The following is an 11,578-nucleotide window of genomic DNA, read 5'->3' as shown; positions in this document are numbered from 1 at the left end:
CAGTCCCAGTTAAACGGGATATGGTGATGAACCGTTGTCTGACTGAAAATATCACGCACGTTTTCTGTCGTGCGCGCACACACACACACACACACACACACACACACACACACACACACACACACAAACACACAAACATTAACATCATCAGCAAACATGGATGTGTAAGGCTTTGTTGAACTCATTCAAAAAGGACATTTTAAGATGGTTTATGGTGAGCTCAGCTCATAGTTTTGTGTATGTGTGTGAGTGTGTGTGTGTCTGTCTTGTGACCTTGCTTTCAGATGGTGACCTGTCAGTCAAGTGAAAGGTAGAGTCACCTGACTAAACCACACTTACAAATCAAACAAATCGACAAATCCCCAACCCCCACCTAACCATCACTCCCAAACTGCCACAGTCAGCTTTCCTTCTCATTAAGAGAACAGAGTGTTTGTGTGTGTGTGTGTACTATCGTGTAGTATTAGTGAAAACACTGTGCATGTACACACACGTGTGTGTGTGTGATTAGTTTCTCAGCATAATCTGCCAAGCACTTTGACATTCCTCCGAAAACCAAAGAGGAAAAAAAATGTTAAGCTTGCCAAAAAAAAAAAAAAAAAAAGGCAGCTGGTGACTGAACACATAAACGCATTCACACACACACACACACAGACTTACCGAAAGAGATGTCTCCGGTGCCGGTTTTGTCAAAAAGCTGAAAGGCCACGATGAAAAGAGCATCGGGAACACACAGCACAGACTCAAACGCAAGGAACTCTTGGAAGGAGATCAGCCTGTGTGTGTATGTGGAACGGAGAAAGAGACGTGAATAGACACACACAGATTAACACACTCTGACCAAACACCCCCCTGTGTCTCTCTCTCACACACACACACACACACACACACACACCCCTCCGTAAATATGTCCAACTGCTTATGCAAACACTCACCAACCGCTCGCTCTCCCTCTCACTTAGCCTGTCTCTCTCCCTCTCTAATAATGTTATTACGCGTTAAAAGCGCTCCCAGGCTACAGGAGCAGCGTGTTGCTTCCAGCGGAGCTGCGTGTGAGTGGCTCCAGATCTGGACAGACAAGCCTTACAACTCTCTGAACCCTACTGCTGTTAACCTCTCCAGCCCTGCAAGACAAAGACAGGCCACAACCACCAGCCCGCAACAGGCATCAATATACACACACACTCGAAAATCAGCATGCATACACACACACAGACACACACGAGTGCAGACATCAGTACACACACACACACACACACACACACACACACACAGACATCAGAACACGCATGGACACCAGCACGCAGGCTCGCTTGCACCCACACACACACACACACACACAGAGACACACACACATTTGTAAATCAGCACGCGCGCGCACACACACGCGGCCATCAGCACACACACATGCCTGCTTGCTCACACGTGCGCGTGCGCATGTGCATGCATGTACACACACATACACACGCACGCACGCACGCACACACACGCACGCCTGTTTGAGTGAACCAACTGCGGATTCCAGCACGCTGGTTTATGGATTAAATCCCGTACACACGGATGCTTGCCTGCGGCGTCCTCACGTCTTTTGACTGACCATTCGCTGCCAATACAAAGCTAACTACTGCGTGTTAATGTTTTAGGGAGAGCTCGAGACTACAGACTGGACTGCTGAGGTTTATCTTATCGGGCGAGGGTCGTTATGCTGTGTTTGCGTTGAGGCTACTGCTCATATCTGTTTGTACTGACTCATAACTGCATCGTTAGTTCAGATAAAAACACACTAGACAGATAGAGAAAGACAGATAGATAGAGAAAGTGGAGAGATTGTGTGTGTGTGAGAGAGAGAGAGAGAGAGAGAGAGAGAGGAAGAGAGGGAGGAATAAGGTGGAAAATGTATACATGTATCCGAGAAGAGCAGAAAATCTGAGAGAGAGAGACAGAGACTGAGAAAGAGAGAGAGAGAGACAAGGAAAGAGAGAGAGAGAGAGAGAGAGAGAGAGAGAGAGAGAGAGAGAGAGAGAAAGAAAGGGGTTTTGGTACCCGTCTTTGGTGGTGTCTGCCACTCCAGCGATGAGCTGTACAGTTTTAGGGTTGTGGTGGATCTGGGTGTGAAGTCCCAAAAAGTTCTGCACAAAATCAGCAGGGCTCATGTACTTCTCCCCATCCTTCCCCACCACAGTGGCATACTGAAGGGAACACACACACACACACACACACACACACACACACACAGTACGTTAGCACAGGTCTCTCTCTCTCTCTCTCATACACACACACAGAGCACATTAGCACAGGTCTCTCTCTCTCTCTCTCTCTCTCTCTCACACACATACACACACAGAGCACATTAGCACAGCTCTCCCTCTCTCTCACACAAACACACACAGAGCACATTAGCACAGATCTCTCTCTCTCTCTCACATACACACACACAGAGCACATTAGCACAGCTCTCCCTCTCTCTCACACATACACACACAGCGCACATTAGCACAGATCTCTCTCTCTCTCTCTCTCTCTCACATACACACACACAGAGCACATTAGCACAGGTCTCTCTCTCACTCTCTCACACACACACTCAGTATCTCAGCACAGGTCTCTGTCTCTCTCACAAACACACACACACACTCGCACATAGTTAGCACAGGTCTCTCCTTCTCTCTCTCCCTCACACACACACACTCAGTACATTAGCACATGTTTTTCTCTCTCTCACACACACAGAAAACAGGGGTCTTAAACACACACACAAAAGATGTAAACCCCCCCCCCCCCCAAAAAAAAACCCCACACACGCTAAGTTCTCGCATACGTGTGTGCATGTGTCTGCACTGAAGTGTATGTAACCTTCACTTAAGCAGCTCTTACGTCATTCGCTTACGTGATTCACATGTTTTAAATCTACAAAGCTTTCTTTTCTCCCCTGCATCACGACACAAGAGACAGACTTACAGTGGAAAACTACAGTCAATCTTCATTCTCTCTCTCTCTCCGTCTGTATGTATCTCTCTCTCTCTCTCACACACACACACAGGCACACAGATACATACAAACACACAATACTCATGTATAAGTTAAAAACACCATGGCCGGGGAAGCAACAGAAAGCACGTCTGGAATCAGAGAGCCTTAGAAAACAATCCTCTCTGCCCGACACACGATCGGCCCAGATACTCCGCCTTCTCTCCATACTTACCTTCACACATTCACCAATGGCCCAGTACAAAGCCTCGGTGAGTCCTCTCTCTCCCTCTCTATCACAGGTGAGGGAGAGGATCACCTTGTGGATTTTGAATGAACTAAAGAGCGGCTATTGCACTGCGGAAACTTAAGAGCCCTTATTTGTGCTGAGGAGGAACAAGAGGTTCCTATTCATGGCTGTAGTAACGCAGGACCTGGAATTATGCCAATGTCATGTTGACAAGTATTTCCACAATATCAAGGGCACTAAATGGCAAACCAAAGTCCAGCACGTGGGCTCTTAAATAGGTCTCTCTCTCTCTCTCTCTCTCTCTCTCTCTCTACACCGAGGTCTTAGTGTGTTCTGGTCTGAGTTTCTATTCAGGACCCGGGACCTGTGTCACATGGCAGCGTGCGAGGTCCGGGCGGTATTTGAAGTCCGTGGGAGTCTGAAAAGGTCACGGAACGGGACCTCTGCCCTTAGCGAGCCACGCTCCTAAATTTCTGCCTCACTCTCCTTCAACTGACACTGGTCTCTCATCTTAGATGTTATGTGTACTCCTGGGCTATTTATAGAGCTGGAAGAGGAGGGGTAAAAAAAAAAAAAAAAAAAAAAAGAGAGAGAGAACCCTGACGTTCAAATGTCATAACATACAACACAAGCCAGTCCGTTCACGGTCCAACTCTGTCTCGCCAAAATGTGTGTGTGTGTGTGTGTGAGAGTGCGTGTGTGTTTATTTCGAAGGCTTGCGAAAGGAGAGCAACCTGAAGAACAATCAAGAAATAAAACTTCCGAATGAGCTAACTGCCAATAAACAAATACAAAAGCAGACACTTGATACACACACACGTACTTGTGTGCTCAACATTTCAGTTAAAATAAGCCTCCTCTCCTCACACTGCATTTGCAAACATTCAGTGCCCACTACTGAATTCAGTACTCCGGGCTCTCAGTGCATTGACATACTTGTTTTCTCAAGCACTTCAGTATTATTGCCTCAATTCCCTTGTAGCTTTTGACAAATATTCAGTTTGAAACCTAAGGCTAAACCGAAAATGACCAGAATAGCTTAAAACCGGTTCTAGCCTTACGCACCTTAAAAGGCTCGTAGGTTATCGGCGAGATTTTGGGTTGATAGGCGCAAGATTCTATTGTCCGGCGGTTTTACTATGCGTCCTCTAACAGCAACATTCCATTCACACAACCTCAAGACATGCCAGAATTAAAACCTACATTACACGACACAACAGACCATAAACCAGTAGGGCACCGAATAAAAACCACCTTAGAATATCTTTACAGTTTATTGGGTGAACGAATTTAACGAGATACAGTCACTGGTAGTGTTTGAAGGTCCCGCAAGTGGAAAACCCCCCCCCAAAAAACCTGCGTAAAACCGCGACGATGATATTACATACAGTCAGTCTCAGTGCATGGACAGGACGAGTAAGACTACGGAACAGCCTCTTGGGTTTTGATTCTGCAAAGAAACATCATTTCACAATATCGCAACATTCCGGAAATTAATAACACGACACATAACGCGGAGCTGGTCGAAAAGAGTCCGACAATTACCAGCTACTTGAGCACAACTTTGCCTTACCTTTTGAAAGATGACCTTCAACTCATTCGGGTCGGCCCTTCTGGTTGATTGCACCTGTTAAAAGACAATACAGCAAACATCGAGTCACAATGCAGAGTATAACTATTAAACAGTGACTAACTTGTTCAAACTTTCACTATTACACAAATACGAGGTCACGACTCTTTTAAACATTGACTATAGAATCTATCTTAGCGTGAATTCACAAAGTCATCCGGTGTCTGTCACTAAAGAGTGACATTCATCTATAGTCACGCAACATAAAAATGACTTTTACTTCTTTTGACTTGCCGAGGAGGAAAGGTTCCTCTCAAATGACAACTATTCGTGTTCTGGCTAGCCCTGAAATTAGAAGCCTACGGGAACCCAACCAAGAATACCGAGACAACACAACACATAGCAAGTAATAATAATGTGGCACATTTCATCTTAACTATTGTCTCTGACCAACGACAGAAAAACGTGCTACAACGAGTAGCTAACGGGGTAACTACATTACACTTAAATAGCTAATTCACTATTCTACAAACACATGTCTATTCAGAGGATCAGACCACAACGGTTCGATTATAACCAGAGAGCGAGTCTAGCCGACTACCAAATGCCCACACGAACAAAAGATACTAAATAATACCAGAATATCGACAAGACAATGCAGAACCCGTGGACATTCTCGTGGCTAAAAAAGCCTCCAGCTTCTCTCAGTGGCGAGAATAGCGAATCACCGAGCTAACTAAGTTTGCTAGCAGGGTTCATGGAAGGCCGACAGGGGAACGCAGGGATGCTCTCACCGGGGTAACTACACGCGCTACGGCTCACCTTCCGCGACACCTACCAACCAGGATAAGCAACCACTATTCCACTGTCATTCACGCTCATTCATTCCCATTGAAACAGAAATTCATATCGAGAAAATAAACGTTTTCTGATAAGTGGCGTATCGCCGGAGTCACCTTGGCCGCCATGCTTCTCGTGACGTCACGCTCGCTAACGCGGCGCAGGCGCTCGTGGCCACTGTAAAATCTCGTGCTTTTGATATAGGACAGGAATGTAAAACGCGGTTGTCCCCACAGTTGAAAAGCTTAGTTAGACCGTGCAGTATCTGTTGCGGCCCCAGTGTCTATGGTGTATGGTTTCTAAAAACTATGCCCCAGCGCTGAACTAAAAGAAAAAAAAAAACAAAACAAAACAAAAAAACTGTTTGACTGCATTCTTGAGGTGAGGTAAGGACGCGCCCTCGTTGCACCGTCTTCTGCATCCCAGAATTTAGAGGAGTCTTCGGCAGAAAATGAAAGTATCTTGGACTACAGTGCTACGCGGTAACCAGTTACTGCGGACTGAGATCAGGCGTATGGAGGCTAAATAATAAAAGTTCGTCACTCTGTTTTCACATGAACACTCAAACCCAAAAATACACATGATGAACAATTTGATTAAGAGCGAAGCGATTACTCTTTCTCTAAAACATATTACCTTTCCGATTACGAAGTGTCTGTGATTAACAGACTGTAATCTAAGATGATGTTCCGGGTATCCCCAGTGACATTACAGAAGAATAAACTAACGCCTTTACCGTAGGTCTAACTCATTTAGAATAACCATGGAATACTGCAACGTTTCGACACAGCCTAGAATAGCGACGTGTCATTATGCATTAAACACCAGTGACTACACGCAGCTAAGAACATCAACCAACATTTAAACCACCATCAGAATTTTTGTAATACTAGTCGCAACATCGTTTACTTCCTCATACGGTACGCGTTTTGCAAACAAAGCTCTAAACTTCTGTCTTATAGTGATCTGATGGATAAAGACAATCCACTGACGCATGTTCCGACGTCTTAAAACCATTTTTATTGTAGGTGAATGCTGTCTTCGAATCAGGAATGTTCACTGTCTGGAAACGTGGTGATCAAACATACTTACGCACCTCATCCGTTATGTTATTTTTCATAATCTCTCTCTCCGGCAAATGAAAATTGAATACTTGTCAAGTTAAAAAAAAATCACCTTATAAACAGTCCACAATCGATTGTTTTCTCTTTTTTTTTTATCTACAACCAGAAATATTATTTACAAAGTATACAAAACCATAGCCGTTCCATTCCCTCTCAAGAAATAAGGAAGAAAAAAAAAAACGTTAAACAGAGTGTGACTGACAGTTGGTTCCACACCGAGTCTGTCGAAAGCGAGGCCGCTCAGAGGCAGTGACTGTCCTTTATTTGTTTGAGCTCTGGCGCCCTCTATTGGACTCTGAGTTTATAGAACGAGCAGAGGCCTTTGGTGAAGTTCCAGCCCAACGTGATGGAGAGAATGTAGAGGAGCACGAGCAGAGCGAACGGATAAAGCAACACCACCGTATTCTTCAGAAAAGGCAATGCTATAAGAGAAAGAGAGAGACAGGAGATGAACCTCGTGATAAATCAGATAATGAGCGGGAAAACAAAATACTTTTGAATCAGTTAAGCTGTGGAAATAATATCTGACAGCATTTATTTAACACAGGGAGTTCTGGTCTGTTTGTTTAAGTTTATTGCATGCATTACTAAGAACACGCCATAGCTTTGTAATTTGTGGAACCTTCTTAGAGTAATTTCACCCAACATTCTTATTTTTTTAAATAACGTTGGAGCAAATTCTTACAATATTATGTTAAAAATAGTTCAATAACGTTTGTAAGTAATCCAAACCGACTATAAAGTACAACTGTATCAAAAACGTTACTCAACGCATAAGGTTGAATAAAAGAATAAAGGACGATTATTGGATCAAACTTAGGGGGGGGTCTGGTATGAACGGAAAATTATATCTCAATATCTTCAGACATTTGCCTGATATGCCATTGACATCTTCAGTTTTGATTTATTTTATATGTGTGTGTGTGTGTTTCCTTTAACAAGTTCGAAAAATCAACTAAAGGTAAGGTCAGGACTAGGGGTGTAACGGTACACAGAAGTCACAGTTTGGTTCACACCACGGTTTGGACATCATGGTTCAGTACAATGGGGGGGGAAAAAGCAGCAAATCCCCCAAAAGGGGTGTTTCTTTCAGTTATTTTGAATGCACAGTAGTGCAAGTTACAGTTTGTTCCACCTAGTGCCGTATAGCCCCCCCCCCGCCATATTACAGACATATGTCGTTATATGTCTTCACTACACTCAGATCCCAAATCTTAAGAGAGAAGAGAACAAACCAACTATGAGAGAGTGAAATGAGAGACTCGCGCATGTGAAATTTGGTTCCACGTTACGTTCATCAATCTCCGCACATAGGCTACCGCGTATTCTCCGTGCGACTGCACCCGCCAAACCGTCACGTCCGTAACGCGACGGTTCGAGACGAATACACGTACCGTTACACCCCCAGTCAGGACACACTGATAATAATAGTGTCGCATCTCTGCACATGGCTTTTAATGAAATACGCCCAGAACATACAGTGCAAATAAATGAAACTAACAAAAACAATCTCTCAGAAATAATGTGTGTGACATATATCAAACATTAGATGCAATGCAACACTGCCCACAAGACCAAGTGGTCTAAAGCTCCCAAACTCACCGCTGTAGCCCAGAAAGGTGATGTATATATAATAACCAATGGCAATCAGCCACAGTGTGTTTCCAACAAAGTATCCGACAAACCAGTCGTAGTTAATGAAAATGATGTCTGCAGAGAGAGAGAGAGAGAGACAGTGTGAGCTACAAACTCATGGCCAGTCAGTCCTGTGGTTAGACTGAGTGAGGGTGTGTGTGTGTGTGTGTGTGTGTGTGTGTATGTTTGGTTACTAGACTCACGGTTGATGAAGAAAAGCTGTAGGAAGTGCAGGATGACCAATAGTGGGTAGAAGGCGTTAAGATGCACGTCAAAGGCATACCCCCACTCCACATCGTAGTCCTTACTGGGGTGTTTCATGAGGTACTTATTCGTGACAACCCTGAAAACATGCGCACGCACGCACACACACATACACAAATGCATCAACCACAACTGGACAAAACTATTTTTTGACTAGATGATGTTCTTTTCCTCTTTGACATCATAAGACAGAACAGGAAGAAGGAATGCAAGCTTTAGTCTTATAATTTAGTCTCTAATCTTATATGAGCTCAGCGCTATATGCTTCCATTAGAGTGAAGCTTCTCAATCTAGTGCTTTGATTTAATTGTGGACCTCGACCTTGTTCCTCAAGCACAAACTCTCAACTTCATTCTCACGAGTTTGAAATAACACTGACAATTATACTTTTAGTTACAAAGCTATACAAGACTTAACCATTACACACATACACACACAAAAGCTCAAATACAGACTAAACAATGTCACTTTAATGTCATAAACAGAAAAAAGCTCTAAAGAAATTTAGACTACTTTTCCCTCAACTGATGAGTGTGAGAAAATCTATGACCATAAAGGCGTGTGTCCCATGCATGTAAGTGTGTTTCTGTGCGGGCATGTGTGTGTGTGTGTGTGGACTCACCACATGAGGGTAGATATGAGCAAGCCAACACCAATACAGTCAATAAACACCACCCAAAGCAACAGCTTTAATGTCTCCACAAAGCCCATCCCCAGGACTAGACCAAAGCCCACAGTCGACACTACACAAAGGGGGGAAAAAAAACCAAAAAAACAGTGATCAGTAACTAACAGCTACCAAACGACGCCTATACCTCAGGTACTGTAGCATGGGACAGTGTACAGACTTTCTGACTTCATAATCAGCTTGGCTATTCTCTGCCACAGAACTACAGGCAGATTAATGCTCTCATCCAGTAACTACAACTACTATCACACTTATTTATTTATTTATTTATTTTTTAATTAAAGAAACGAGTCTCTGTACTCCTCCTGTCAGATTCTGGGTTGTAGGGGCTATGACGCTTTGAAATGCGTTTCCAAACTCGGTTAGGCAGTGAGGCGTCAATTACTAACGACTGGGGACAGCTGAGGGTGCGATTTCACTGCGCACAGGATTCGCCCTGAACTCGAGAAAGCTGCATTTAGAAAACACGCAGAGACAAAGACAAAAATGACTGATAATAGATAGGATACTGACCACATAGCCAAATGCTTAGGAGCACAAGAAAGGCGGGGTCGTCGCGAGCCCACTGGTCTTTAGTCTGTTTGCGGTAATGGAAGTTGCGGTAGACCTTCTGAGGTGATGTGAACAGATAGAGCATTTGCCACATGGCGAACTCAAAGTCCATCTGTCGGAAGTGGAGAAGCCTGCGCAGGTACTTGTAGCGTTTAGCGCCGGCCGTGTGGCGGGCCGCGTCCCGCGAGCTCAAGCTGCCGTTGCCATGGGTCTGCGTGGTCGGCAACATAGCGCTGCAGAACGGCATAGATATGGGTCATCTATCCAAATTACAGTGTCAACGTGTAGTGTAATTTGCAAACATAACGTGTTATTACTAACAGATATGTTGAGTTAAAAAAGAGGTTACAACGAGGAGTACACGTAGGGATTACATTATATGGTTACAGATGGCTTTTAATAAACCTTCTAGGCAAATACCTCACACCCATCTCAGTAAAGTAACACAACTTCCCCGAGGCAAGAGAGATTTGCTAGAGAGATCAGTTTGCACAAGACAGTCAAAAACTCACATTATCTGATGACATACACGTCAAAATGTAAGTTGGGGGACCATGATGTCCACAATCAACTTCTTTAACGTTGTTCACTGTTTCCAAGACGTGTGCTAAATAATTCAACGAAACGGTCGGATAACAGTGTGACTGTTTTAAAAGTAGCAACACGACATGACAAGCTGCCTGTCTAACCTGCAATGAGCGTATCCTAGCCTAGCTATTCTCTATGACTGACCCCTCTATATAAACAACTAGCGAATTCTTTGTGCAGGAAGACAGAAAGCTGGAATATTTAGGTTTTGATACGACTTTTACATCAACTGTCGGGCTACATTATACACCTATGCGCAATATTAGACTATGTTTTGGGCCCCACTGTTGTCATCAGTAGCACTGATAGCTAGCTCCGTTAACTGGTCTGTTATGATTAGGCCAACACGTCGAATCGAGGTAAATTCAGCCCTAGTCACACCTGATGCAGCCATACGTACCTGCTGATCCAACAAGACCTCCAGAGTTGGTGGAACAACGGGCTGTCCTCTTTTTAGGTGCTTGGAACACCTTAATAGCAACGTTAGCTAACAAACTTCCTGAGTCAAACTGAACACGTAGCCACGTACTGCGTCGCTCATAGACATGCGCTCCATTGTTTCCCGAGCAATATGGGGATTGTAGTACAACGCTGTACGCAAGGAGCCGGTCCGTCAAGTCTTAATCGACGTAAACCGGGTGGATGTGAAAATTTTCTGTGCCATTAATGAAAAAGCTATTGAAAGCTGCCGTTTTGTTTTAAGGCATGCAAATATGTTCCATGAAAACGTTCCGAAAAAATACTTTATCCAAATGATGAAAAAGAAGGAAGTGATACCGTCTTGCCCGATTGTTCTATATAATCGTGTATTCTGTGACATAGGCCTATGATACAATCAGAGTTGTAGACTATAAGGAATCAACACAGAGGTTCACATCAATAAAGATTTTACACAACATTTTCAGAAATCTTTTCTGAAGGTGAGGATTCAGAAAAAATCCCAAAAAGAAATTCTCTCGGAGCATCTGTCATCAGCCCTCAGAACATCTCCGTGTTCACCTTCCTCTGGTCCGATGTAAACTTGAGAACCTGAAATTGCTAAGTGTGCTAATATTATGTTAAAATTACAGTTCAGCATACTGAGGTTTTAATTCTTCTTT

General features: G+C 43.8%; 2 protein-coding genes across 3 annotated transcripts in view; both read right to left on the bottom strand.

Moving 5' to 3' along the window:
• slc25a12 (solute carrier family 25 member 12) overlaps positions 1 to 11,142 on the bottom strand; it is an 18,248-nt gene extending 7,106 nt beyond the window's left edge. Inside the window, exons 1-5 of one of the 2 annotated variants that reach the window (XM_030782036.1) lie at positions 11,123 to 11,142; positions 4,791 to 4,833; positions 2,044 to 2,189; positions 661 to 776; positions 1 to 64 (exon numbers count right to left, since the gene is read on the bottom strand). The exon at positions 1 to 64 is cut by the window's left edge and continues 76 nt beyond it. In XM_030782036.1, the coding sequence (XP_030637896.1) occupies positions 1 to 64; positions 661 to 776; positions 2,044 to 2,189; positions 4,791 to 4,833; positions 11,123 to 11,142 (389 nt within the window). Of the gene's footprint in view, positions 65 to 660; positions 777 to 2,043; positions 2,190 to 4,790; positions 4,845 to 5,743; positions 5,771 to 11,122 lie in introns of those variants that run through there. The other variant, XM_030782035.1, reaches the window with a different exon arrangement.
• On the bottom strand, positions 6,628 to 10,968 carry unc50 (unc-50 homolog (C. elegans)). Its single transcript, XM_030782037.1, has 6 exons — positions 10,879 to 10,968; positions 9,852 to 10,123; positions 9,273 to 9,393; positions 8,590 to 8,729; positions 8,354 to 8,461; positions 6,628 to 7,173 (listed from the first exon to the last, which is right to left on the bottom strand). Exons 2-6 carry the CDS (start codon positions 10,117 to 10,119, stop codon positions 7,037 to 7,039), a joined length of 774 nt encoding a protein of 257 aa, XP_030637897.1. The 5' UTR covers positions 10,120 to 10,123; positions 10,879 to 10,968; the 3' UTR covers positions 6,628 to 7,036.
• Positions 11,143 to 11,578: the final 436 nt, after the last annotated feature.

Source organism: Chanos chanos, chromosome 8 (genome assembly GCF_902362185.1).
Source record: "Chanos chanos chromosome 8, fChaCha1.1, whole genome shotgun sequence".
Classification (NCBI taxonomy): domain Eukaryota; kingdom Metazoa; phylum Chordata; class Actinopteri; order Gonorynchiformes; family Chanidae; genus Chanos; species Chanos chanos.
Note: the sequence above shows the minus strand (reverse complement) of the source record. Positions and strands in the feature narration are given on the sequence as shown.

Excerpts from the sequence above, each read along its gene's own strand:
- unc50 (XM_030782037.1), bottom strand. The coding sequence starts at position 10,119 with ATGTTGCCGACCACGCAGACCCATGGCAACGGCAGCTTGAGCTCGCGG. Across the intron at positions 9,394-9,851 it reads CCTAAGCATTTGGCTATGTG|TGTCGACTGTGGGCTTTGGT; the intron begins GTCAGTATCCTA and ends CCCTTTGTGTAG. Across the intron at positions 8,462-8,589 it reads ACAGCTTTTCTTCATCAACC|ACATCATTTTCATTAACTAC; the intron begins GTGAGTCTAGTA and ends CTCTCTCTGCAG.